Source organism: Lipophrys pholis, assembly GCF_963383615.2.
Source record: "Lipophrys pholis genome assembly, chromosome: 16".
Lineage (NCBI taxonomy): Eukaryota > Metazoa > Chordata > Actinopteri > Blenniiformes > Blenniidae > Lipophrys > Lipophrys pholis.
In genome coordinates, this window is record NC_137634.1 from 4825832 (window position 1) to 4853111 (window position 27280).

Consider the following 27280-nt stretch of genomic DNA (forward strand, 5'->3'; position numbering starts at 1 on the left):
TACCAACGTGCCTTTTTTTTTTTTTTTTTTTGGGAAGCACTTGAACGCAGCGCCGTCGTCTCGCGATAGACTCCATCAGGCCACGGAGCTAACGCTGAGCAACATGGCGGAAGGTATGAGATTGATTTTTTTTTTTTTAAAGACTAGATAGACTCTTTTCATCTCTGCTGGCTGTTATCACACACACCTGTCGAGCAGGGTTAACTTAGGGCTGTGCAGTTTTGTGAAGGCGGCTTTGTGTGCGGTTTTAATAAAGAAGAAGAAGAAGAAGAAGAAGCAGCAGCAGCAGCGCGGCTCTCTTCTTGTCACACACCTCCCAGACTCTGCCGTTAGCTGTCGAAGATGTTTGCTAGCTGAATTTTAAAGCTGCGAAATGTTTCTGCTTCAGACAGCCGACGCTTCTTAACGAACCGACAGCTTCTCTGTCTTGTGTTTAAAGACCGTGTGGGCAACTCGTAGAATCTGTAAGCGTTGTTGATATTGGTTCACTAAATGCCAGCGTCATGCCTCTCACCAGTGTGTCCAGCCTTATATTATTATCACCATCATCATCATCACCACCACATTGACAGTTAACGATCCTCCCAACTGTCTCCGTTTGCTTCATGTAAAGACTTGTTTCACACAGTCCCGCGACTCAAACAGGCAGGCAAACGAGGAGGAAGGTGTGATCTCCTGTCAGGCATCATCTGCACCTCCACCACCATGGTCAAGGGCACCACCTGGACCTGGATTAGACATCAGAGGTCTTCCTTTAAGTCGATCAGATTACCAACAGTGAATCCAGAGAGTAAACAACCTGTTATAAGGAGCTGCTCGGCTGAAAGCACTCTCTGGAAATACCACTATGACTTATTCAATGGTTTGGGGCAAGACAGAATGCATATCAGTGGGAAAGTTTTGCTGAGATCACAACTGTTTAGCACGTTATATTGTTCAAAGTCTGCAAATCATAAAACTATCATCACATGTCTTTTTGCAGAGCACTTTTTGTTTGTGATTTTGCATACAAGCTTTGTGTTGTGGTTGCAAAATAATGCAAGTTGCATTACCAATGAGTGGTTTAATTAGAGTAAATGCTTGTTCATTTGAGAAGTGGCTGGTCGGTTTATTCCAAATCTGCTGCTCCAGCAAACCACCCTTCCTGTGCTCAGCTGGTCAGGTCAGGTGGTTTTCAGAGACATTCCCCTCCTTTTTTCTCTGTTCCTCATGACCAGCAGCTCAGCCACCAACGGTTTACAAGGGAGGACAAAGTAACGTGCCACCTCAGCATTCTTTCTTCACTAAAACTTTACTGCCTGAACGGAAGGAAATGGGCCTCCGTTAAAATCTGTGGACTCTTGGCTGTGACATGAAGTAGTGTTGAAACATCAAGACCTCTGGACAGCGTGTTTTTATTAAGACCAACAGGGAAACCCATGACCAAACTATCTTTATTAAATCTGCCATTGTCAAGATGAAGCATTTGCCAAGTATTATCAAAATAAGAATGTGTTGATTGCTTAAAGCCTGCAGATTTAGTGCAACTGCATGATTATCGTCGGCAGTAAAGGTTTTAATCATAACTTTAGATTTATTCCAGCCTGCAGCCTTTGAGGGCTTCTTCTTTCCACTTAGGCCGTCACTGTCTAAACAGTCATACATTTGTAGAAATGACAAGATTAAAAAAAAACATAACACATTAATTGCTCTGTATGTTGGGGTGTTTAATTTATATTTGTCTTGGAATGGTGCTTCCATTAGTTAATTCTGTACTGTGTTCACAAAATGAGATCAGTCTATAATCCAAATTGTCAAACTCATTTTAATTCAGGGACCACATACAGTCCAATGTCATCTTGAGTGTTACAATAGTGCCATAATAACCTTTTATATTTAAACTTTAAAGATTATCTTAGTTATGGTGCAGAATATACGTGATGCATTTGTCTATATTTTCACAAAAACAATCATTTCTGAAAATGACTGCAGTCTCAACATAAAGCTAATTTTAATCAAACCTTCTGGTGCAAAATACAGAGAAATGTCCCAAAAACGTCTCCTATAGATGTTGTATCATGCATGTTTTTTTACTATCTTTAATAACGGCTTCACTGAATATCTCAGCTCATGTCTCAGTGTTGTCTTGTGTCCACGACTTGACCAGATTTGATTCTCTTGCTGCCCGGTTTTTGGCCCATTGGCTTTATGTTTGACACCCCTGGTCTAACATACTCTCTGTGTTTGGTCTTGTGTGGGACAGAGGAGGTGGCCAAGCTGCAGAAGCATCTGGCCCTGCTCAGGCAGGAGTACGTGAAGATGCAGCAGAAGTTGGCCGACACGGAGCGGCGCTGCGCCGTGCTCGCCGCTCAGGCCTCTGGTCAGGGCTCGTCCAGCCCCGCAACAGGAGACTCCTTCATTAGCCGCCTGTTGGACATCGTTGCCGACCTTTACCAGCAGGAACAGTACAGGTGAGGGAGACGATCACAGCAGGAAGTAAAACATTGAGTTTGAGAATCCAGCACTCCTGTAAATGTCTTCAGATAGTGGTGGCTTTTTGTGCAGATACAATCTGTACTGCTTCTATGGTACGATTGAGGAGCTGTTCTCAGCAGCAATATTGCATATAAACATACAGATCAATTTCAGATTGTTCTGTTAGTTGAAGAATAATTTAATTTTGGTCAAAAATTCAAGCAGAATTTTCAAAAGACTAAATTGTAATTCACACAATTTTAAAAATATATATATATTTTTACATTTTCTTTTACAAAGTATGAACAATGGAACAATCTAAACACTACATGAACACATACACCTTCACACAAAATTGTGTGTTTTGACGTCATTGTGGAGCATCTCACTAATTGTGATGGTTACTTGTTCTTTGGGCTTAAAAAGCTTTTCTGGTTTCTTGGTTTCTCATTGATAAATGTTTGGTCTTTGCAGTGATCTGAAGGTGAAAGTTGCCGGGGAGCAGTTCTGTGCCCATAAGTTTGTGCTGGCCGCGCGCAGCGAGGTCTGGAGTCTGACCAACCTGGCCTCCACCTCAGAACTGGACCTAACTGGTGAGCGTACCCACATGTGTGCAGCCACTAACAAATCACACTGAAGATCGAACTTCTGCCATTGATCTTACCTGTTGGTTAATAGTTGATGACTGAGAATATTTACTTTGGAGAAGATTATGTTGCCTTTCAAAGTCCAGCTTTCAGTCGTGTTGGAGTCACTTGATCACATTTATATATTCAAGAGGGTTTCATGTCATATGTGAGCATATGACTATATGAAGAAAGATTTTTTTTTTTTCAGAAAATGTACACTCATTGACAATTTATTTGGTAGACTTTTATAATCAGATGTGATACTGTAGAGAAGTTTTGCCTCCAATTCAGCTTGTCACCCTGACTACAGTGATGGATTTAAATCAGAGAATGTTGAGATTGTAATTCATTGAGATGTACAGCAGCTTATATTTTGGTCATTCCATTAACCTAAGAGGGAGTGGCTGTTTTTCGAAGACAGGATTGATTTTGTTTTTGTAAATCCATGTCTATTATTTGCCTTGGTGTCCATGTAAATAAGCCCATCAAACCTTGATTGGTTCTCAGATTGCAAACCTGAGGTTGCCATGGCGATGCTACGCTGGGCCTACACCGACGACTTGGAACTGAGCGAAGACGACGCCTTTCTCATTGACTTGATGAAGCTGGCAAACCGCTTCCAGCTGCAGCTGCTCAGAGAGAGGTCAGCGCAAAGCCCAGAGTCGTTGTGTTTTGTGGATCCGTTTACACGACAACAGTGGTCGGGGCTACTGAAAATACAACTTTTTGAGGACGCGTCGTCTCTGTGTAGATGGCGGAAATGCTGCAACTGTGCCTCTGCACCAAAGCCGAGATGAATAGTTCTTCTGCACATGTGCGAGTAGATTGACAATAGCGACAATGATTCCTCCAGAGTGTCATGGCTCCTAGTCCATTTGCTCCTGGGACTTAGTTTGATAATCGGTCACTCTGAATGATATCCAACTTGGTCATATGAATGTCTGTGTACTCTCTGAGGTGATGTTAATAGTCTATTGTTCTCTGCGCACACCTGTAATGTGTTACAAAAACAAACAGCGCCAACTGTTGGCCCAACATGCTCACTACATTGTTGTTAAGTGTTTTTGTCGTTTCTGTGTAAACAGTCATTGTTTTCAAAACGTTGCTGTGTAAACATGAAACTTTTCTGAAACGTAAACACAATGTTTTCACTTGAAGTGTTGTCCTGTACACGAGGCCTTAATGACCTGCTCTGCATCTCTTCCTCTGCTATGGCAGGTGTGAAAAAGGCGTCATGTCCTCAGTGAATGTCAGGAACTGCATCCGCTTCTACCAAACAGCCGAGGAACTAAACGCCACCACCCTTATGAATTACTGTGGGGAGATTATCGCCAGTCACTGGGTGAGTACTTTGAGGCGTTGTCTGCACATGTCCCGTGAGGCAACCGAGAGGGCGTGTTTATCTGGGATGGGTAAACAGCATGGGAAATGTCATTATCTACGATAACTTGCAGGTTTCATCACATCTGAGGGATCTAAACATGTCTCTGTTTTGAGAATGCTTTTTAATCTTACTACCTCTGTTCCCTGAGTATCATTTTGTCATTTATACACCTGCAGCAATCATCCAGGTTTTGCTATAAAGAATGAGTGTCACCAAAAATATTCATCTATTTTAATGTCTTTTAACAAAACCAAGAGATTGTGAGAGAATTGTTATTGCTCTATTAAGTTAGTTTTCAGTGTTCTCTCTTCAGCAAGTGTTTGGCATCTAATGTTTTTATAATGATGTTTGTTGGTGATGTTGCTCATTTCCTTGAATGTTTTTCTACCAGGATGATTTACGGAAAGAAGATTTCAGCACCATGAGTGCCCAGCTTTTGTACAAGATGATCAAATCGAAAACAGAGTTTCCTCTCCACAAAGCCATCAAAGTTGAGCGAGAAGACGTGGTCTTTTTGTATCTCATCGAGATGGACTCACTGGTCAGTTTGCCGTCTTAATAAATGCTTCTTGCTGTGTGATTGGAAAAGTAGCAGGAATGAATTGTTTTGTTTTATCTTTACAGTTACCGGGCAAGCTAAACGAACTAGACAACAATGGTGACCTGGCACTCGACCTTGCTCTCTCCCGCAAGTTGGAAAGCATTGCCACCACTCTGGTGAACAACAAAGCTGATGTGGACATGGTGGATCAGAGTGGCTGGAGCCTCCTCCATAAAGCCATCCAAAGAGGTGAAGGGGAAAAGTTGTTACTCTGCTTTTTGTCAACATGCTTTCCTCCACATTAATCCACCATGTTATCACAAACATATTTGTGGTGCTACTTTCTAAACCTGAACAACATTGTGTAATTTTTCTCTCCCTCCCTCAGGCGATGAGTTTGCCTCCATTTTCCTGATCCGCCACTCGGCTCAGGTCAACGCTGCCACTGTTGGGGCGGTGGAAACCCCACTTCACCTGGTTTGCTCTTTCAGTCCCAAGAAACACTCTGCGGAGGTGATGGGCGGCATGGCACGGATTGCCGAGGCTCTGCTCAAGACGGGAGCCAACCCCAACATGCAGAACAGCAGGGGCAGGTCGGTCACGTTGAGTTGTTACCTCACCTCGCTGCGTGTGACGGCGCTTCAGTTTTTTTTTTGTTTTGTTTTGTTTTCAGAACTCCGCTGCATGAAGCTGTGGCATCAGGGAACGAGCCAGTGTTCAATCAGCTGCTACAGTGTAAACAGTGAGTTACGTTCTGCTCTCAAATTTTAAGGCTTCGTTTGCGTAGTAAATGGTAAATGGACTTCACTTTAACGGTTTTCTACTGCGCAAGCAGTCCCAAAGCGTTTTATATCGTTAATTACATACACCCATTCACACACACATTCATGCACCGGTGGGGGCTGCAGCCATGCAAGGTGCTGTCAATCCATTTGGAGCATACTAAATAGTTGTTCTGCACCTGGGCGAGCAGACGGACAAGAACAACAATGGTGGCATCAAGAGTGTCATGGCTCCCAGTACATATTCTCCTGGGACTTGGTAGTTTTAGAGTGGAGAATGACCCGTAATAGCAATCCCAACTTCGTCTGTCCATATGAATGTCCGTGTACTCTGCATGTGTCTGTCTTTTCATTACAAAAACAAACAGCACCTGCTTGTGGCCCTACACGACGACATCGTTTTCAGTATTTCTGCCATTTCCGTGTAAACGTGAAACTTTCCTGAAACATAAAAACGATGCACCTCACTTGAAAAGTCATATAAATGGGACCTTAAACTGTACACAATTAAGTCTGTAATTATTTCTTATGAGTTGACATGATGGACAACACAGTTCCAAAAGTCAGAAATTTTACTTCCATATATTCATTTAAGAGCTAATTTTACATGTGACCTGTTGTTAGGCTGGATCTGGAACTCAAAGACCATGAAGGCAGCACAGCTCTGTGGCTTGCACTGCAGTATATCACCCTGTCCTCGGACCCCTCGGTAAACCCGTTCGAGGATGACGCACCGGTAGTGAACGGCACATCGTTTGACGAGAACAGTTTCGCAGCTCAGCTCATCCAGAGAGGAAGCAACCCCGACGCCCCCGACGCTTCCACAGGTGCTTTTCAACAATTTCTTACTGCAACTCTGTTCCGATTGAACCATGTCTCCTCTTTTTAGGACGTTTTCTTGATTGTATGACTTTGCTTTGTACCTCGTAGAAAACTGCCTCATGCAGAGAGCAGCCCGCTCGGGCAACGAGGCAGCTGCTCTGTTCCTCGCCACTCATGGTGCAAAAGTCAACCATGTTAACAAATGGGTGAGGAGGAATCAATGCATCAGGAACATGAATTAGAAAGTTATTTTAAATCAAACAAGTCTCTAGTTTTTACCTTTTCCTTTCAGGGTGAGAGTCCACTTCACACAGCTTGTCGCAGCGGCCTCGCCAGCCTGACAGCTGAGCTACTCCAGCAAGGAGCTAATCCCAACCTGCAGACCCAGAAGACTCTGCCTGATGACACCATTGATGTGGCTCTGCAGACCCCGCTTCACATGGCCATTGCTCACAACCACCCAGATGTGGTTTCGGTCATTCTGGAGCAAAAAGGTCAGCCTGTGTTGTAATTCACTGTAAAAACAGTTTGAGTCTCCCGAATAGCCTGATAATGACTCTTCTTTGATGTGTGTATTTTAGCCAATGCACTTCATGCTACCAACAACTTCCAGATCATTCCAGACTTCAGTCTTAAAGACTCCATGGACCAGACAGTCTTGGGCTTGGCCCTCTGGACAGGTACACACCTTTACACCGAGACAGGAAGAAAATATGTAATGTGCTTCTCGTTTTGTGTATCGAGTGACTTCTTTGTACAATCTTTCCCTGTTAGGTATGCACACCATAGCAGCCCAGCTGTTGGGCTCAGGGGCGTCCATCAATGACACTATGTCCAATGGACAAACTCTGCTTCACATGGCCATCCAGAGGCAAGACAGCAAGAGTGCCCTCTTCCTTCTCGAGCATCAAGCAGACATCAATGTTAGGTATTACCAGCACCTATACTTGGAACAGGAACACATTTTAGCACTTTACATTTTTGAATAGAACACATTATCTAGTCTCTTTGGTCTAAATTGCACACTAAATTCTCATCTCCCAGGACCCAGGAGGGACAAACAGCACTACAGTTGGCCATCAGTAACCAGCTGCCACTGGTGGTGGATGCCATTTGCACAAGAGGAGCTGATATGTCTGTGGTGGACGATAAAGGAGACCCTCCATTATGGCTGGCTCTTGAGAATGGCCTGGAGGATATTGCATCCACACTGGTATAGTGTAGAGATCTTTCAAATCTGTGTGATGTTATAAGCTATAACAATTATGTGAATAAATAGTCAACTGAATATATTAAACCGCTTAAAAGGGTTTGTAATTGAATGCTAAGCGAGAGCAGTGCCACAGACAGCACACACATTTCCGAAAACAAAACAATTTCCTGTCTTTTGACTGTTGAAAACCTATTTTGACCCTCTTTTGTAGGTGCGTCATGGTTGTGATGCGACTTGTTGGAACACGGGGCCGTCCGGCTGCCAGCAGACCCTCCTGCACAGAGCTGTAGATGAGAACAATGAAGTGTGTGCGTGCTTCCTCATCCGCAGGTATTTCCACTCTCATTACCAGCTGTGGTACTTCAAGTAGCTACTGCTGGTTTGCCTCACTGTTAACCTGGCTACAGCAAGTTGTGGTAAACGCACATTGCTTTGCGTTTTGTGTAGTGGGTGTGATGTGAACAGTCCCAGACGACCCGGGCCTAATGGGGAAGGAGACGAAGAAGCCCGAGATGGACAAACACCCCTCCACCTGGCAAGCAGCTGGGGGCTGGAAGAGGTGGTGCAGTGCCTTCTAGAGTTTGGAGCTAATGTTAATGCACAGGTCTGTCCGATTAGTTTTCTAATTACTTTTGTGTCTCTATTTCTCCCTGTAACATAAACAAATGGGTGCAAGAAGAGTTCTAAATATAGTCTGTTTTAAAGGTCTTATGTCTTCATTTCTGTCAGGATGCGGAAGGCAGGGCTCCTATCCATGCTGCCATTAGCAGCCAGCACAACGTCATCATACAGCTCCTCATTTCTCACCCAGACATTCGCCTCAACCTCCGCGACCGCCAAGGAATGACTCCGTTTGCCTGTGCCATGACACACAAAAACAATAAAGCAGCGGAGGCTATCCTCAAGAGGGAGCCGGGTGCTGCTGAACAGGTAACGCGCACACACACACACACACACACACACCAGTTTGCGTCTGCAATATTAATAAAGGGTAAAGTATTCACGTCTCCTGATCTCTCACTTCTGTTTCTACATAGGTGGATAACAAAGGGCGTAATTTCCTCCACCTGGCTGTGCAAAATTCCGACATCGAAAGTGTCTTGTTCCTCATCAGCGTCCAAGCCAACGTCAACTCCAGAGTGCAGGATGCAGCCAAGCTCACCCCTCTCCACCTGGCCGTCCAGGCTGGATCTGAGATCATCGTCCGCAACTTGGTAGAAACCTGTTCTCCCTCTACGTCAGTGTCAGTTCAAACGTTACTGAGAGACTGCTGCCACTGACAGTTTCCATTTGGCATTTTTCTGCTTCCAGCTGCTCGCCGGAGCCAAAGTAAATGAGCTGACTAAACACAGACAGACAGCACTGCATTTGGCTGCTCAACAGGACCTGGCCACAATCTGCTCAGTGTTGCTGGAGAACGGAGTCGATTTTGCTGCTGAGGATGAGAATGGCAACAATGGTATTTTTTTTTTTTCATTTTGTGTATAACCAAGATTGGCAAGTTCCCCATCTCAAATATTATACCATCATGAGTCTGCTGGTTCAGATTTTTAAAAGTTGTTTCTTTTTCAGCCTCATTAAATAAGCAATACATGTAGTGGTTTGTTTAATGTTAGTAGGCAGTCTCTAGAGGTTTGGTAAAAACATATTGTACATTGTTCTGGTTTATAAAAATGTATCATCAGCAGTGGATGCTGGAGGAAACCTGTTCCCCTGCAGTGCTTGATCATGACTAACTCGGAGACAACTTTCTGAACAAAATAACGTGAGATATTTACAGTAGTGGTAACTACACTTCCAAAGGCTACATTGCTGTGCGTGCATGAAGGGGAAGGGTTATAGTTTGTCTCCTTGGAGTAAAATCACCAGAGAAAGTGGAGATCACGACACGCCTTTAGTATTTGTGGTTAATGCTGTGTTCTCTCCTCTCCAGCTTTGCATCTGGCCGTGATGCAGGGTCGCCTTAACAATGTCAGAGCCCTTCTCACAGAGTCCAACATCGATGCCGAAGCGTTTAATCTCAGGTATTCCGAGACTGTTTTAAAACTCTCACTTTGATCAGAATTGTAGCAGCAACATAAATGGACACGAAGGAGATATTTGACCATTGAGATGTCTGCATATCAAAAGACGTATAACATGAAGGGTTGATTACAAAAAGAGCGACAATCACATTGTTTTTGGATGGATCACTTTGTTCCGGCCTCACCTTGATTAAGTTTTAAAAAGCACATAAACTCACTCACATTGAAATGAACTCTGCTTTTCAATTCATACTCAAAATCCTCACATCAAATCTAAACACGTTTGTTTGATTTTCAACTTTTCTTTAAACACTGTGCCATCCAACCTCTTCTGGACTAGTGTAGTGGAGTATTGAATCAGAAACTTTGATAAAAGACTCTTAGTGGAGACACAACACTGCAAAGCAGGAGTAAACAAATCAAACAAGTGTGGCTGGTTGGGATGCAGAAGTAATTAGGTATGTGATGACGTTTCTGCACTGCTGAAAGCTCTCAACTCTGTTTGTAGGAGCCTAACCCTGTAAACTACAAGTCCTGTATTTTGTGATTTTTCTTTTTCTTTCTTCTCTTCCCCTAACTGTTGACTTCTCTGTCTGCGTAGGGGTCAGTCACCAATGCATGTGCTTGGTCATTATGGCAAAGAGAATGCTGCTGCCATTTTCGAGCTGTTCCTGGAGTGTATGCCTGAATACCCTCTGGACAAACCAGACAACGAAGGAAACACGGGTTGGAAACTGAACTATTTCTGCATAAAGAGCACATTGATGTCAGTGTCATTGTTCTGATGGATCCACGTCGCCTTTGTTTTCTGACAGTTTTGCTCCTGGCCTACATGAAAGGAAATGCGAACCTGTGCCGTGCCATTGTGAGGGCAGGGGCTCGACTGGGTGTCAATAATAATCAGGGCATTAACATTTTCAACTACCAAGTTGCAACCAAACAGCTGCTTTTTCGCCTTTTAGGTACGTTTTTCTCCTGGTATCATCGATCTGGTGTTCATGACATGTTTAGGCTGTGCTTCCGCTTGTAGCGTTGTCTCCAATACACAAAGTGTGTGAAGGAGCTTCTAACCATTCAAGGAGCTGGAATTCTTCCTCCACACACACAATTTATGCCGCTCGAAAACAGCCTTTATTACCATGTTACACGCTGTGTTTGGTTTCTTCACACTAGTACTTGTGACAATGACAAAGATTCTATGGGAACCAGTTGGAATTTATTTGGGCGCAGAACATATCAAACAGTCACATCAGAGTTTATTTAAATACAACCAGACCTGTCAAGTGTGAGCACACTCTTAACAATACAGCCATATATTGGGTAATATGATAGGATATGTTTGACCTTCAGATTGAAAAAAAAAAAAATTTCTCCATGTATCTAGATATGTTGTCCAAAGAGCCCCCTTGGTGTGATGGATCTAACTGCTATGAATGTGCTGCCAAGTTTGGTGTTACAACACGGAAACATCACTGGTCAGTAACGCAGCTTTTTATACACTGAATAAACGTCGCCGTCACTGATGTTTTTCTTCTTTTCTGTGACGGTTGAATTAATTCTGTTCCTCCGTCCATTTCAGCCGCCACTGTGGGCGCCTGTTGTGCCACAAGTGCTCTATAAAGGAGATTCCCATCATCAAGTTCGATTTGAACAAGCCGGTGAGAGTGTGCGACATCTGCTTTGACGTACTAACTCTGGGCGGCGTGTCGTAATGCTTCGGCCGGGATACGTTCTGCCCTCTGGCTGTGACCAACACGAGGCTCGACTCGGCATCAGAAGAAGAGACATTCGTAGCAGGACATACTAACAAGAGATTCCCAATTATGGACCATGATCTTTATACTATTCCAGTCCCTGAACAACTATAAATGTTCTAGACGGACAGTTCAGACAGAAAGTGAACGTTTTTTTTTTTTTTTCGATTTGTTTCTTCTATTTGTTTCTGTTTCAATCAAAGCATCTTGAAGTGGATCTAAATGGCTCTCCAGCTAGGTAATGGCTGGACTTCATACGCTTTCATGCTCAGTGACGTTTGTGATGATTAGCTCCAATTATCACAAGCAGGTAGCCCTTGTATGCCGACATTTCAATCCTGTGAGACGCTCACCTTTTGGAAGGGGTTTTCCTTTTCTCTGTTGGGATATATCTACATCAGCAGGATTCAAACTAACCCGCCCAAAGAAAATGCTACAGAATCTTGTTTGGCTCGTTTCAAAAAGGTTGAGGCTGCTGTCAACAAAGAGTATTAAAACTGGAAAATGACACTAGATAATGAGATCTACAAGGACTGAATAATCTACATGTTCTATAATCATTTATGATATTCAATATTTTCTGGATGAAATTGTGCAGGTGAAAAGGATTAAAAGGGAAAACTTTTTTTTTTTTTTTTTTTTGAAAAGCTTCACTGAAAAAACCATTTCAGCGTGAGAGCCGCCACTGTAACTGTGACATCATATGAATTAACAGGTGAGAGATGACGCTCTCGTCCCTGCAGCTATTAAATTGTATCATGCGTAGGCATCGGCCAAATGAAGTGGAAGTGCTTGGTTCTGACTGGCAAGTTTGATGACTTCAAAGAAGGAACATTAAAGTAGTCCCTATAACAAAAATGGATTTAAAAAAAAAAAAGCCCATTTCACCTATGCATGTTATTTAATTTGTAGCCTTTATACGTCATGATTATCGTCGTTGAATCATCTTTTAGAATCAGCCACCAAGTGATTACATTCCATGTCTGACTTACAAAGAGGTCGCCTCAGATAAAAATTCTCCACGCTGTTGCCTCATGTCGAGTTGTCTTGACCAATCACATCTGCCGTTTCTTGATTTCTAAAGCCGAACAGGTGCACTTTATCAAGATCACATGACATTTCTGATCATCGGGGGAGAGAATGTGGAGTCAGTGGAGCGATGGCCAGGTTGTGAGGCCTCTTAAAGTATTGTTAAATTGTACAGATAAATGTGTGATATTTTTGACCACTACAACTGTTTTGTACTTTAATGCAGTTTGTGCTTGTCATTGTGACAAACCTAAATCTTGCCTCTGTTAATCTTTTATGCACATTGTTTAATCTTTTATGCACATTGTATTGTATCTGTATGCTCAGATATCTAGCCCGTCTCTTCCTGGTGTATTCTTTTAGAGAAAGGGAGGACAACTTTACATAAAGGTCATCAAAATCCAATGCACGGAGTTTCTGCTTCTTTATTATTAAAAAAAAAAAAAACTTGTTTTCCTGAGTTTAGTGCTACGAGAAGACTGCTTAAAATGGGCCATTTGTTTCAGCAGGCCCAGTGGCTACTAGTCCCTCACAAAGCATGAGTCAGCATGTGGAGAGCAGCCGTCGTATCTCTGCAGGTTGGGGTCTTCCTCTGCCTCATATGGGTCTTCAACACAGACACAGCGAACGCCGTGAGAGCGTGCAGAGAAACGCTTCCGTGGAACACCAGTCCAGTCTCTTGCTACTCCACCACTGCAGGAAAAAAAACAAATACACCTAAATGTGAAAAGCTGATTTCACCTACTAATGTGATGGTGTGCTACATGTAAGCAGGACATTTACAACAAAGCAACTATCTGCCTGGTACACTTGTTAATAATTAATCAGATTGGATTATTGCCACACCTCTTGGTGGAGCACCAGACACGCCCTCCCTTGGCAGAGCTCCATTCTGAGTTGCAGGCTGGGTAACGCATCTTCTCAGCCTCGGCCCGGGCCTTGATCCGCTGGCCCTCCGCTCGTGACGCTTCCACTCGCAGCAGAGCCTCTGTGGGACGCCCACTCGAGCTGTAGAAACGGCCTATCACTACACCTGAAACTCAAACGTCAGCTTATTTCACTGATGATGACAGATGAAACAATGTCAAGCGCTCAAGTCAGCAGTTATTAAAATGGATGGTACATCAGCCATTGGTTGATATTTGAAATGCTGCTCAGGCTCTACAGGAGGCTTTCATGTAAAGCCAGTTTAGGACAAATATAAGGTTCACTGACTAAGCTCTGAAAATATCCACACCTCAGCTTATCCTCTGTGCACCGGGACAATATTGGCATGATGTTCAGTCAGCAGGATCAGCCAGCTGTGTGGATTCATAAAACTGTCCGTGTGTTTTCGCCAGCAAAAAACCCAAAGACATCAAGATTTTTGAATTAGAGTGAAATTCTCAAACAATACGGGAAACTAACCTTTTTGATTTTAAATTCTCAACATGGACAATTGAAAGAAAGCAGACACCGACAACAAGGAGGGAAAGGTGGAACTCGTATAAGCCTCTCTTTGCTCTGTTAACTTGGTTAGTGGATGGATGGATGGATGGCAGGCACTCTCGTGTGAAATTCAGTTTTGGAGACAAATGTACGTGTTACAGCAGTGACGTACCCACAGCTTGGTACTCCCTCTGATAGAAGGCCAGCCAGTCATAGAGGGCCACCACCTGCACCGGGGAAAGGCTGGAGACATCGTCTGTCAATCCACTCTCTGAGAAGTCTCCAGTGATGAAAGAGCACGAGGCATCCCTACCTGGAAGTGTGCACACATTATGAAGGTTATAATAACAATGATAAGAAGGATAACGATAGCTGTTCAAATGATTCCACTTATTTTCTTGAACGCTGGCTGTAGCTCAGTAATACAGTATATTTAAAGACTTTTTTCTTTTTTTTTTAAGAACACTTTTGGTTGATGGATTTTCCACTTTTGTTGTTTTTTTATTTAAAATTATTCGTATGTTGTTTTAGTGCTCCCATTTCATGTACAGCACTTCGTGATTTTATTTTTTTGCAAATTAAAACTTTATAAATAAACTTCACTTCCTTACTATATCACCAACTTTTAAATGACCTTAAAAGACATATTGTTCTTTTTTTGCAATTATTAATTCATTCCAGGCATGAAAGAAAATACACGTACAATCGATTAACACTAATCTGAATATATGTATATATACATATCTTTAAATGTACTTCCTCCTACCCCTTTTCAGACATGTTTATCAAAGACATATGCGTTATATGTGCATATGCAAGTATGTATTTCTAGATAGGAGGGTGCATACTTATTAATTTCGTGTATATGTTTTTTATTTTCGTTTTGACATGTCTGTAATGAATTAATAATAACACTATATGATATATTCAGATTAGTGGAAATTGATTATATATATATATATATATATATATATATATATATATATATATATATATATATAAATAAATAAATAAATAAGCGTGTGCTTGACTATGTTCTTCGAGCCAAATAATAATAATAATACTATTAACCATCACCTGCCATAAAGTGGTAAGCACCCCCGGGTCCATAGTGCTTGTGTCCTTTGTTTACATCGAACACTTGGCCCAGCAGTGCCAGGTAGAGACCCCTGCTGCCATCCTGCCCGTCGTACAGGGACAATTCCCGCTTGCTCAGGAGCCGCACGGGGGCCCCCGGGGTCGATTCATCCCCAAATATCCCGGACCAGTCCCGGGGTATGAACAGCAGAGCCAGAAAAGCGAACAAAAGCGCGACCAGGGCCCAGCTGATCATGCTGTATGGTTCTCCATGTGTTTACATCCCATCACATCGTTTGGCGCTCCGCTGGTTCTTCGTGGGTTTAAATGAATTCCTCCTAATTGAAAGTTTTTTGGGTTTTTTTTAACCTCCCGCTACATCCGTCCAGATAGTTTGTTTTTTTTGTTTGTTTTTGTCACATCACATTCCTGCTCCAAAACAAGGCAGGTGCTTCCGTTAACAAGGACGCCACTGCGCGTGCGCGGGACGCGGCGCAGAGGGCGTCGGGACGGCGCTGACGTTACGGTACGTCAATGCGGTAGTGGTGAGCGGTGGAGTTGTCGGTCGGTGATCGTTGGAGCGGTCTGTGTACCGACCGGTCCGCCCGTTTTCGAAACTGACCCCCAGCGGGCCGCACGGATCTCCGGGGGCGACCTAGGTCGGCGATACAGCCATGGGGAACGCGGAGAGCGGCTGCGGCGGAGCCAGCGTCGACGACGAGGACATAGAGACGGAGAGTCCCGGCTTCGCGGAAGACAGTCCGGCCTCTGCGGCCACTGGCGGCGGTGTCGGAGGCGGCGGAGGCTCCGGTTCTGGAAGAAGCGGAAGAGGCTCCAATAACGTGGCCGTGGCCACCGGCGGACCCCCCAACCCCGGGGTGCTCCTGGAGCAGGTCAAGCTGAGGGAAGCGGCGGCTCGCATCAGCGACTCCGGGGTTGCGATTCACGAGTCGGTGCTGGCCGGGAACGAAGGCGTCCTGATGCGGTGGCTGGAGGACCGGCTGAACCGCGGAGAGGAGTCCGTCAATGTGGAGCAGTTCTGCGAGATGCTGGAGAGCAGAGACGCCCCGAGGAACGAGTGTGAAGAGGTACACACACACAAGACAGGCCGGGAGGAGGTCGTGATTTAAAAAAACAAAACAACACTTTTCCTGTTCTTGTCACTCGGCTGGCACACCCATTCTCAATGAGTAATTAGTTCCACGATAGCGAGGCAGAGAGAGAAGCAGCAGTAACCTCATGTAATCGGCAGGGTGTGGAGTTACCCTTTGACCCGTGCTTCACTGTGTGTTCAACATTTGTTGGTTCACTGAAAGGTTGCAGATGAACGGGTTAACTACTCTGCTGTAGTCTACACAAATACTGAATGTTACACCAGTCACTCCCAAAATCCCACAAGCATAAATTAAAATGGTAGGCAAAGCAAATGAACCCAGTGGTTGACCATGTCTCCCCTCTCAGGCCTTCGGACAGTTTGATGCCGAGGGCGACGGCGTGGTGGACGTAGAGAGCATGCTGATCACTCTGAAGAGCTCCAATGGAGCGAACCTCCAGGGAGAGCTGAGTCATGTCATCAGACAGCTTCAGGCATGTTCCCTAACCCCAGGTATGATGGTCTGATTTGTTTACTTGGGTGAATGGAAGATGACCCCGGGTTATCACTGTGTCATTTATTATTTTATCCCCCCTCCCCCCCAACAGGTTTTGTTGACATTTTCTCCAAGACCAAAGATCGATTAGGAGCACATGCCTCTAAGATCCTAAAGTTCTTAAACAGGAATCGTATTCCCAGCAGTGCCATCCCTTTCCCTATTTTAGAGGGCTACAATAGTATTTGCACCATGAGGTCCAGTGTGGTCCAGGACTTCTTGGAATTCCTTTTACAGAAAGAGAAAGGTGAGCGTCAGCAAAATCTTGTGCTAAACAAGTGGCTTTAACTGTAAATATTTAATCTGTTCAGTCTATATTGAGGAGCGTTTCAGTGATCTGAGTTGGATCTCTTTCAGATTTAGATATTCAGTACAGAGCAGAGCTGGACCGTGATCCAGACGTCGACAAAGTCAAGGTGGTCACGCAGTGCTACACCACTATTGAGGCTTCGTCCAACGTTGCTGACGTTTACAAGATGACAAATGGTGAAACCGCATCTTTCTGGCAGTCAGACGGCAGTGCTCGCTCACACTGGATAAGGCAAGTTCGGATTTGAATATGTCTGACCCGTCACAGCCTAATGTTTCTGGCCTGGTTGAACGTGCTACTTTTAAGGTTTGAAACTCTTCTTTCTCCTGCGTGTAGACTGAAAATGAAGCCGGACGTGGTGCTGAGGCGTCTGGCCATCGCCGTGGCTTCCAACGACCACAGCTACATGCCTCAGTTGGTGTCGGTCGCTGTGGGGAAAAATCGCCATTCCCTGCAGGAGATCAGTGACATCCGCATCCCCAGCACTGTCACCGGCTACATAGTTCTTCTGGAGAATGCCAACATCACACACCCCTGTGAGTCACCGGCTGTCAGTTTGTCTGCTTTGTTAAAGTGTGTATTAGTCTTGACTTTGTGTGTTCGGTGCCGTGGCTTCCAGAGGAAACCATCTGTCTCATCTGTCTGGTGGAGACAAAGCGGGGAGTCAGACACAGAGGAGCATCACTGGGTGCACAGATAGCGCAGTGCTTGAGTGCCTCCTCTTAGGAGTCACATGCCAGTTTGCTGGACGAAATGATCATGTCCAGAGACTAGCAGTTTTTAGCTGTGTCATCTGGCTTGGGTTTTTACAAAAGTTTCAGTGGAACCACCCGTCGTCCGTATTTGGCGTTGATTAACCACAGTGAAACAGTTTTTCCTTTCCACAGTTTCCCGTGCCTGCTCATGTGGAATTGTTTGGTTTTCTCTGTAGAAGTGCCTTGAAATGACTGTTTGGATTTGGTGCTATATAAATAAAGTTGAATTGAATTGAACTGGAACAAGGCTAGAGCTCATGAGTCAACTTGTGTTATGATCCTTTGCAAATGTATGAGAGTGAAGTCTGTTGCGAATCAAGTGGCCAGCATAGCTGTGAGCAACTTTAATGAAATACACATTTTTATATATAAAAGTTAGAATACTTGGATTTATTTTTATTCATTCATCCACTTCAGACAGTCGTAATTTTTCCACCCTGTTATTCGTAAAATCACATTGTGCTTTGTGGCTTTAAATCATTTTAAGCTGCTTCTGGTTCTTCACAGAAGAGATTTGTTGTACCTGTGTCTCCCGTAATCAACATCTTTGATGGCCCAAGAAGAGGTTGAGACATTTTGACGTGATGCTTTCCGTCAGTCAGCTCACTGCGTTATCTCATTTCCGAATCTCAGACATCCAAATCAACATTAAGCGGTGCCTGAGCGACGGCTGCGACACGCGGATTCACGGCTTGAAGACGCTGGGATATCAGATTACCAAGAGTAAAGAGGTGTCCGTTTCGGATGCTTCAGCCATCTGGTACCTGTCTCTCCTCACATCCTTGGTCACCACATCCATGGAAACGAACCCCGCACTGGCCAGCACCGTCCTTCAGAGTACACAGTAAGATACTGAGAAGTTTACCACAGTCCATGAAAGTGATTATCCCGGCGTAATTATTTGACCAGCGTTGCATGTTACAAGGCCTGTTTGCTTGGCTCTCTTCCTAGGAAAGCCTTACAGCACATGCCGCCTCTGTCCCTGACACCAGCCTCCGCAGAGTTCCCCAAGTTCTTCTCCTTGAACATCCTGGAGGAGGTGGACGGATTTCTCCTCAGGATAGCAGAGTGAGAACCTGCAGGGGTTTACGTCAGCACTCTCACGCCACCTTGTCACAATGAGCTCATGACGCTGTCATCACTGCAGTGAAATCAGGCTGCAATCGAAGCAATGATTCAGTGGGAACATGGCTTTTTTTTTTTTTGGTTTGTTTCCATTTGAGTCTTCAATGAAAACAATTTGACTAATAGGACTTTTTGACTACAATACAGTAGTTTGTTCATGTGTATATTTAGGCAACCATTGTCTAAAGTTTTGCTAAAGTAAATGAGAGCCTGCAATAGTGCATAAACTATATAGATACATACATGCCAGCCACTGTGATCTCTTATTGCACACAGAAAATTTGAGTTTTATATGGAGCCAGACATAGAAAATATCTCACAAGAAGCAGTTATTAATATAAACTAGGAAAGTGACAAACTCCGTAGAATACCATTTAACTCAAACTTACACGTGATGATGTGCTCCTGTGCAGCTGCTGCGTGAGTCCTGATGCCGAACTGACCCTGCTGGCCTTTGCCCTGGCCAGGGGCAGCGTGGCTAAAGTCCTCCAGGCCCTGTCCTGCATCAGTGATCATCTGGAAGTCAAGTACAAGGCCTCGCCGCTCATTGCCTCCATGGCGTCCGTCCGGCTGCGGCTGCTCTATCGCAATGGTAATGTCAACAATGCGCCTCCACTCTCATTCTCGTGGACATTTGAAACCGAAGCCTTTGGAAGAGAAAGTGCTTAGCCTGTAAGGAGAGGATGCATTAGTGGAAAATGCAGTGGAAAGTTGCTCCTTCTGTTGCAGTGCAGCACGTGTAAGAATGAAATTGCAGTGTGACGGTCATCGATGAAATAATTGATGATTGAAACTACTTCCAGGAAAGCCTCTCCAGCTGCATCTGCAGGCCTGCGACGTGAAGAGTAAAGAGGAGAAATCCGGACCAGAGAACATGCTGATCGAGTCTTCCACTGGAGACGGTACAACTGAGCTCTCATTCACACCTCAAGCTTTAGTTCAGGTACACTATGAGTAGGTAGTAGAGAGTATATTTTCTTCTTCTTCAGGTTTCCTCACAGAAAGCGGCAGGAAGAAAGCTAGCGTGATCCTGTCCACAGAGGACCAGAGCAACTTCCAGGTCACTCAGATGAACATTAAAGTAAGGCTCCTCGTTGTTTTATTATTACAGTCAGAAATCTGAACAATCAGACGGTGATAGATGACTCTTGTTTTTAACGATCTCCCTCAAGGTGCGAAAAGGAGCCATTGGAGCAAAGTGTGGCTTGGTGTTTGCCTACAAAGATGAAGACCCGTTTGATGCAGAGAAGCATTTTATCCGGTTTAAGAAGTTCGATGTGTGGGACTACAAGGACTACAAAGATTTCGTCCAAGACCAGTAAGACTGAAATCTTAGCAGCTTTGGACACGTTTGTTCTTCCTGATAACTGCTTTAAAGTATTAATTAGAAAAGACAGCAGTGTTTGAACATGGCAGAATGCACTGAGATGAAATCCTTCAAGATATTACCAGTCATTTATGTTGATACGCCCTTCTGCGTTACGGATCCTCCTCGAGGTCTGCCTCAGTGGTTCATGTGGTTTATGGCTCACACACACCATGCTGTCACCTGACCTGCAGTGTGAAGATTCCAACGCAGTGCGAGGACGAGCCCATTGGCTGGTTTGAGCTGGACGACGACTGGAATGATGTGGAGATCAAGCTGCAGCAGTGTCGTGTTGCAAAGGTACATGGCACTTCCTCTCGCAGTGTCCTCTTCATCATTTTCATTTTGAATTGTATTTCAAACCTCAACGCAGCATTGCACTGCAGTGCAGATGCGCCCACCACATCTGATTCCTCTGCATCTTTGTCTTTTCAGTTCCTGATGGTGAAGTTCCTCTGCACCAGGCAGGACTCAGCCGAGCGTCTGGGCGTACAGTCCCTCGGCATCAGTGGCTACCTGTGTCCCGGTGCGGAGAGGCTCGGAGACCTGGACGACCTCGGTGCAGAGGGAGAGAGCTTCGACCGTGATGCCGTCACCGGCCTCTGTCTGCTCAACAAGACACTGTTCTTCATACAGCAGCTCACACGAGACATGGTAACGACTCCTCTTGATCGACTCTCAAGTCATATTTACCATCATCTTTGTGAGGGCCAACACTCTTTACTAATAACCTGTTTCATGCCAGGTCGCCTTGACTTGGAGTAAATGGCAAAACACATCCAAAGTTCAAGTTTATTGTCATTTTGTACAAGCAACAACAGTATTAGTAAATCTGCATTTAGGTAATATTAGTTTGACACTGCCCTCTTGTGGCTTCTTGGGAACATTACAATAAATCATATAATGTTCCTCAAACATTAAATGTTTCTGCTTTAGTATTGAAGACTGCCAGACACACATTCCTTCACTTGAGGCAGGTTGGTACAGAACATGAATTAAAGTTAAAACTTAAGTATTTTTTGTTAAGTATGCACATGTAGATGTTGGATGAGGTCGTCTGGATTATTGCCACAAATAATGAACTTGAAACCTCGACTGAAGTGGGTACTTAAGCATTATGATGGATTACCCCTCTTGTACAGTAATCCTTTCAATCCCTTTCTACAGGATACTTCCCACTTCAAGCAGAAGTATCTTCTGGATTTCAGTGGCCTCAGTCTGAACCTCTTCTGGGCCTTCTACAGTAAACTCAGGGAGATGTGAGTGGTGGCATCCCATGCTTGCAGTTGTTTTGATAACCTTTCAGCGTGATGAAGTTCGGTCATCTGTATCAAACTGTATATTATCACCTGAATCGTGGCACGCTTCTCTGTTTCAGTGAGGGAGAGGAGGTGCTCAAAAGCAGAGTGCTTCTGCTCCAGCTGATGCAGAACTGTTTCGCCATGCTGCCCAACCCACTGCAACCGCGGAGCTCAGATGAAGCCAAAGGACAAGAAGAAAGTGCCGCAACAGCAACAGGAGCAATAGCAGCAGCCTCCCCCTCCACATCCGCCACTGTGGAACCTCCAAATGACTGCATGAAGGCTGTGTTGGACTTCTACTCCCACCTGTGCCACAGTAAGAACGTGACTGCTTCCCTCCTGCTGATGGCAGATTTTCAGCTCTGTAAAGACAAGTAGTGAAAGTCAATGTTGTGTTACAAATTAGTGTTGTTTGGTGCAGTTGTTGACAGGCCAGAGGGAGAGACGTCGGTGCAAAAGGCTTTGCACAAGGAAACTGTCAAAGCTATTCTTAATGGAGCAGCTGTGTTCTTCCCCGATAAACACGTCAGGCGGGACAAACTCTTTCACATGATGGTGAGTTTCTGATTGTTGCTTGTTATCCTTGTTATCGTAATCATGACGGCGCTCATAATAATGTGTGTAATTATAGAAGAATATCACTGAAGAGGATCAGCCACAGTCGGTAAAGGTGACATTTGAGTCACTCTGTAATTACTTCAGGTAAGCACGAGGGAGTCTCATATTCACTTCATTTCATTCTCGAATGGGCTTCAAATCAACACTGATTGTATTCTAATGTTTTCTAATCTGTAGTGATCGGGATCCGAGTGGCCTTCTCCTGCTCCCTCCTAAAGGAGCTACCTCAGACTTTGACATCAGTCCGATCCTGTCCGTCATGGAGACGCTGCTGCTCGTGGCGATGAGAGAGGTGACTTTCCCCCCTGTTCTCCTCTTAAAATCATGCGCTTTGTCTTCTGTCTCTGACGTTCCTACGTGTCCCCCACCTCCTCCCAAGTGTGAAGTTATGATGGTGGATGAAAACAGTGGAGCCAGCCGAGCGGTGCTGCTCTCCTTGTTTTGGGCTCTGCAGGGGAGTCTGCTCTCCTGGTGCTACCTGCAGCTCAAAACGGGATCATCCACAGCTGTGGCGATGGAACTGGCCAGAGACATCCTGCTGAAATGTGAGATAAACAAATTATATTGCTCAAATCATTTAAATAGAAATAGAACGAGCTGCTCCTCTCACAGTGCAAAATGAACAAAATGTAACACAAAAATCGTGCAATGTAAGAAAGAATTGTGTAATATGGCAATAGGTTCACAGGTGTTTCACAGTCGATGGTTTGCGAAGTGCAGAATATGTGTGAAACAATGGATGTGTGATTATTGGGTTATTATGGCTCTGCCAAAGAAACTGTTTGAGTCTGTGTGTTTCGTAGCGCCTGCTGGAGGACAACAGGTCAAACAGGTGGAAATCAGGTTGTGAGCTGTCCTTGGTCATGTTTTGTGCTTTGCTGAGGCATCAGGAGGTGTGAATGTCTTATCATTTTAAATAACCTCAGAAACGTCCTTCTTTGACTGATTATTTCTATATGGAACAGACCTTTAATTGCTTTCATACAGTCAGTATACTGTTATGGAATACAGGGGGGAAAAACTGAACAAAACCCATTCCAAATAATTAATAATGCTTTATTTTTTTAAATTCATATCCAAGCTAAAGAAAAAAAAAACTTTAATGTAGAAATGATTAAAGCTGAATTTAATATTTTATTCATATTTTCCATTTTTCATACATAAACAGAAACACGGGTCACAAACGAATCACAACAACTTTGTGTCTTTTCAAGACGGGCGAGTTGGACTCCAGCAGCACATCATACAATTTCCTTTGCGAAAACTACGGGACTGTTTCTTTTTACTCTTTTTTGGGGGGGTTATATTGATCAAAATATCTTTAAACACAAGTATTGTTCATAAGCCATGTAAGTACACTGCAATATTTAGTTTAATTCAACAAACTGTCAAATAAGTTGAGTAGAAAAAGCATCATTGATGAGCAGTCACTACAAAAATCAAACTAAAGTCAACATGAATATGAAGGCAAAGAAATCTATTTAAATTTTTCAAGAAATGTAACAAATATTTAAACAGTAGAATCAGAAAAAAGGATAAGTTGACAATTTTATAAAGTGGAGTTAAATGGACGACATTGCACGTTTTTGTAAAATGGTGCCAGACGAGCTTCCCGGCAGGTCGTCCTGCAGCCAAGTGGCCCTGATGGTGAAAGTGGAACCACTTTAAGATCTTAATCATGAGTTTGGAAGCCACCAGAGACCCATGAGTGGTTCGAAGACTGCGGACAGGCTCACACAGGATCGATATTTGTCTAATTTACGATTGGGCCAGATCCAGGCGAGGTTTAAAAGTGATCAGGAAAATCCTCAAATCAATTCTGATGAACCTAGAGCTAATGAAGGGACAGTAAAACTGGAGTTCTGCCATGTCGTCAGTTCTTATCAGCAAACTGCAGTAATTGTTAAAAGCAAGAGAGTGATTTTTGATTGATTCCAGGTAGAGGGAAGTTGCAGTGGCCAAGTCCTGAAAAATTTAGTGTGTGAATTTCTTTTTCCAGTGGATGTGAGAGAGTAGTGGGAAGGCATTAGACAATTAACTGCATGTAGTTTTCCCCCAGAAACAAATAAAAAACTGGCAGAAAAGGCAAATTTATTGATTTTTTGCTTGATATTATGTTTCTTTGTGTGCGTGCGGTAATCAGTCTGCTGGTTTGGCTTTAACAGATGTGGATCAGCTTCTTGGAAGTATGAAAACCACCCTGGGTTCCCTTCGGGAGAGATACACCGGTGCTGAAATTACGGAAAAATTAGGCAGCTCCATCCTCGCCACCATCTTCAGACAGCTGGTATGACTGACCGATGATTTTCAATTCCCCTTTTCCAAAAGTACAGACTTGATCGCAGTGTTGTGAATGCTACAAGATGATCATTCTGTTGTGGTTCTTGGCAGATGATCTTCCTCTTGGAGCTGTGCTCTTTAGACATCCCCCACAGTGTGCTGCTGAAGAGCTTCTCCTCTCTGGTCGAGCTTCTCAAAAGTCTGTCCAGTGATACAGGAGACATCTTTTCTAAGGTCAGTTCACATTAAATATCCACCTTGAAGCAGTTCCATTCCTACAACTTCACATCAAACTCCAAGTGAAGCAGTGGGTGCATCATGTAGAAAAGATTGGGCTTGTGGAGATTAAGCAGCAGCTTTGGAACGACTGGAGGTTGAAGTATTGCATTTTGTTTTGTTGCTGTTTTGCAGTTAAAATGAAGGTTTAAAACAAACTAATTCTATTTCCTTTTTCCAATGCTAAACTAATTTTGAACAAGTAAACGCATAAAAAAATACATTAAAGTAGACTTTGTTGCACTGCACAGCTTTAAAATGAAACACTTGGAATTGTCTAAAAGTTTTTCAACAGACAAGTGAATCTACTTCCAATTCAAATTTATCTAAATTCTTCAATATTACTGCGTTTTTGTACTGAGAAGCTTGTGTTGCAAATATGTGGCACATTCATGAATCTTGCCTCTGAATTAACACATATACAGAAAAAGTTCTGGGACCAATATAAATACTACAAAACATATATGAACACATACAAATCTTTCTTTTATTTTTTTTTCAGAGTATCTGAATCAAAGCTGAGACCTGAGCTGAGACATCAGCATGAACACTAGTTACCTGTTTGCTCAAAGCCATGCTGCCAGGGTGTTTGTAAAAACAGCCATAATGCAACAACTATAGAAGAGGTTCTTTAACATTTCACTGTAATTTACACCGGAAGGTCTCATTCATATTGGCTTTATATTGAGGTTGTAATCATTTTGTGTAGTAATTGTTTGGTTTTGTAAAGATACAGACATTTCCATCACAAATACTCAGCGCCACAACAAAGAAAAACTTCAAAGTTTAAAATGAAAGGTTATCGAGGTATTATTTTGCAGATACAGTGCAGTCAAGGTCAAACTGTTATGTATGTGGCCCCTGAACTAAAATGTGTTTGACACCATTGCTCTAGGAGCTTTGATTTGAGAATTATGCAGCCACATCCTGTCAGCAGCAGGCAGACATGAATAAAAGACTTCATATACGAATCTCCTGCCTCATATCGTAAATAAAACTTGTCATTTGAAGGCGGATCAAGACAGCTGGCACCAGCCTCAGCAGCCTGTGGTACTGAGGACCTGGAACTTGGAGTCTCCTCACAACTACGAGAACAGTCGTCACGAGACGAGCATCTTCGCCTGTCCCGGCGCGACGTCGTTTGAGGTGGAGTTCGACGAGCGCTGTGAGACAGAGAAGAGGTGACGAGTGAAAAATATCAAAAAGTGCTTTTATTTATTTTTTCCCCCCCATTCATCTTCGATGAAGCTTTTTCTTACCTCATGTTCTTGACATCTACAGATACGACTACTTAGAATTTACTGACTCTAGAGGCGGGAAGGTCCGCTACGACATGAAGGTTGGAACTGAAAAGTGGCCAAAGGTGGGCAAGAGATAAATACTGCATCGTCTCTATGGAGATTACCACTTTTCTGTAATTTCTTCACACGTGTCGATCTTTGCTCCTTCAGAAAGTGACGTTCGATGCTGGACCTCAGCTGCAGTTCCTCTTCCACTCGGACAGCAGCAATAATGAGTGGGGTTACAAGTTCACCGTGACGGCCCTGGGTCTACCAGACATCACCATATCCTGGATGTCCGACCTGCAGCTCCTCGTGGCTCGCCTCATGGGCCGCCTTGCGTCCAGAACGCTGGCGTTGAAATCTCCTCACGGTGAGATGCAAAGTGCTTCTGGATGAATCTCGACACCTCAACGTCATTTGTAAAGCAGCATGTTTTATTTCAGACACTTGAGGTGATGGGTATTTTTGGGCGTAACTGTGTTACAGAGATCCGGACAATAAAGGAGCTTCCACCAGCAGGAGCGTCTCACGTTCAGTCCTCACCTTTATGGAAACCAATCCTGCGACACGGACTATGTGAAAAGAGGGAGATGAACCGGTTAAAAGCAACCACAGGCCAGGTAAAAAACTATTGGTTAGTGTTGTATGTGTTTCGGGCTAATCCCTTTAGATCGAATTGTGTTACTCCTAGTAAACTGCACGACGTGCAGTGGTGGGTCATCCAGCTTGCACTGGGCGGATCGTCTGCCCAGGCCAGTATAAGGCACCGTGTCTTATGGGCTTGCTCCTTGTGATCGGCTCACCAGAAGCGTGTGTTGACGCCAGGTCTGAACGTGCCCTTAGTTGACATCCTCACAGTGAAAACAAAGCATCAAAAAAATGCACAACATCCACTTCCACATGCCAGTCTGCTTTGTCCTATGAGGACGCAACATCTGTAGGAAACTCTGTCATATTTTGTGTTGATTTTATAGATAAGTTTTCTGGCCTCACAAAGTGTTTCGAGTACAAGCTGTCTGGGCAGAGTGTGCATGTTTTCCTTATTTGTGTGCTGGTTAATTGCCCATAGGTGTGAGTGTATGTAATTGCCTGTCTTTTGAGGGACAGTCAGCCTGTCCAGAGTATACCACACCTTCACCTATAGTCTTACAAGGTCGCTGGGCATTTGGAACATGACCTG

The 27280-nt window shown here is 43.9% G+C and overlaps 3 protein-coding genes across 3 annotated transcripts in view; 2 read left to right on the forward strand and 1 right to left on the reverse strand.

Annotated features, from left to right (window-relative positions):
- Positions 1–37: 37 nt before the first annotated feature.
- ankfy1 (ankyrin repeat and FYVE domain containing 1) lies at positions 38–13035 on the forward strand. The gene is made up of 25 exons (XM_080483057.1): positions 38–113; positions 2243–2450; positions 2929–3047; positions 3591–3726; positions 4302–4425; positions 4859–5008; positions 5092–5257; positions 5397–5601; positions 5682–5750; positions 6415–6617; positions 6721–6818; positions 6905–7106; positions 7194–7292; positions 7387–7540; positions 7657–7825; positions 8037–8155; positions 8273–8429; positions 8555–8755; positions 8863–9039; positions 9137–9284; positions 9759–9849; positions 10451–10575; positions 10665–10811; positions 11234–11324; positions 11429–13035. Exons 1-25 carry the CDS (start codon positions 104–106, stop codon positions 11559–11561), a joined length of 3501 nt encoding a protein of 1166 aa, XP_080339183.1. The 5' UTR covers positions 38–103; the 3' UTR covers positions 11562–13035.
- Positions 11798–15712, reverse strand: cyb5d2 (cytochrome b5 domain containing 2). The gene is made up of 4 exons (XM_080483059.1): positions 15138–15712; positions 14233–14373; positions 13479–13665; positions 11798–13325 (listed from the first exon to the last, which is right to left on the reverse strand). Exons 1-4 carry the CDS (start codon positions 15391–15393, stop codon positions 13154–13156), a joined length of 756 nt encoding a protein of 251 aa, XP_080339185.1. The 5' UTR covers positions 15394–15712; the 3' UTR covers positions 11798–13153.
- The window catches only part of zzef1 (zinc finger, ZZ-type with EF hand domain 1), a 33008-nt gene continuing 21406 nt past the window's right edge, over positions 15679–27280 (forward strand). Inside the window, exons 1-25 of the mRNA XM_080483056.1 lie at positions 15679–16225; positions 16599–16743; positions 16839–17033; positions 17144–17327; positions 17433–17632; positions 18485–18695; positions 18803–18919; positions 19390–19568; positions 19780–19878; positions 19966–20057; positions 20149–20294; positions 20537–20642; positions 20778–20996; positions 21510–21601; positions 21721–21959; positions 22065–22198; positions 22275–22345; positions 22439–22553; positions 22641–22806; positions 24427–24548; positions 24653–24775; positions 25829–25998; positions 26099–26180; positions 26269–26470; positions 26587–26720. Coding sequence (XP_080339182.1) covers positions 15812–16225; positions 16599–16743; positions 16839–17033; positions 17144–17327; positions 17433–17632; positions 18485–18695; positions 18803–18919; positions 19390–19568; positions 19780–19878; positions 19966–20057; positions 20149–20294; positions 20537–20642; positions 20778–20996; positions 21510–21601; positions 21721–21959; positions 22065–22198; positions 22275–22345; positions 22439–22553; positions 22641–22806; positions 24427–24548; positions 24653–24775; positions 25829–25998; positions 26099–26180; positions 26269–26470; positions 26587–26720 — 3957 coding nt within the window. The 5' untranslated portion in view covers positions 15679–15811. The remainder of the gene's footprint in view (positions 16226–16598; positions 16744–16838; positions 17034–17143; positions 17328–17432; positions 17633–18484; positions 18696–18802; positions 18920–19389; positions 19569–19779; positions 19879–19965; positions 20058–20148; positions 20295–20536; positions 20643–20777; positions 20997–21509; positions 21602–21720; positions 21960–22064; positions 22199–22274; positions 22346–22438; positions 22554–22640; positions 22807–24426; positions 24549–24652; positions 24776–25828; positions 25999–26098; positions 26181–26268; positions 26471–26586; positions 26721–27280) is intronic.

What these genes read in the sequence shown, in the direction of transcription:
- cyb5d2 (XM_080483059.1), bottom strand. Translation starts at nt 15,393, where the DNA reads ATGATCAGCTGGGCCCTGGTCGCGCTTTTGTTCGCTTTTCTGGCTCTG. An exon ending in TGCTTACCACTTTATGGCAG is followed by an intron (nt 14,374 to 15,137) that starts GTGATGGTTAAT and finishes GCACACTTCCAG; the next exon opens with GTAGGGATGCCTCGTGCTCT. An exon ending in GTCTGGTGCTCCACCAAGAG is followed by an intron (nt 13,326 to 13,478) that starts GTGTGGCAATAA and finishes TTTTTCCTGCAG; the next exon opens with TGGTGGAGTAGCAAGAGACT.
- ankfy1 (XM_080483057.1), top strand. An exon ending in CAGCTGCTACAGTGTAAACA is followed by an intron (nt 5,751 to 6,414) that starts GTGAGTTACGTT and finishes ACCTGTTGTTAG; the next exon opens with GCTGGATCTGGAACTCAAAG. An exon ending in ACAACACGGAAACATCACTG is followed by an intron (nt 11,325 to 11,428) that starts GTCAGTAACGCA and finishes CGTCCATTTCAG; the next exon opens with CCGCCACTGTGGGCGCCTGT.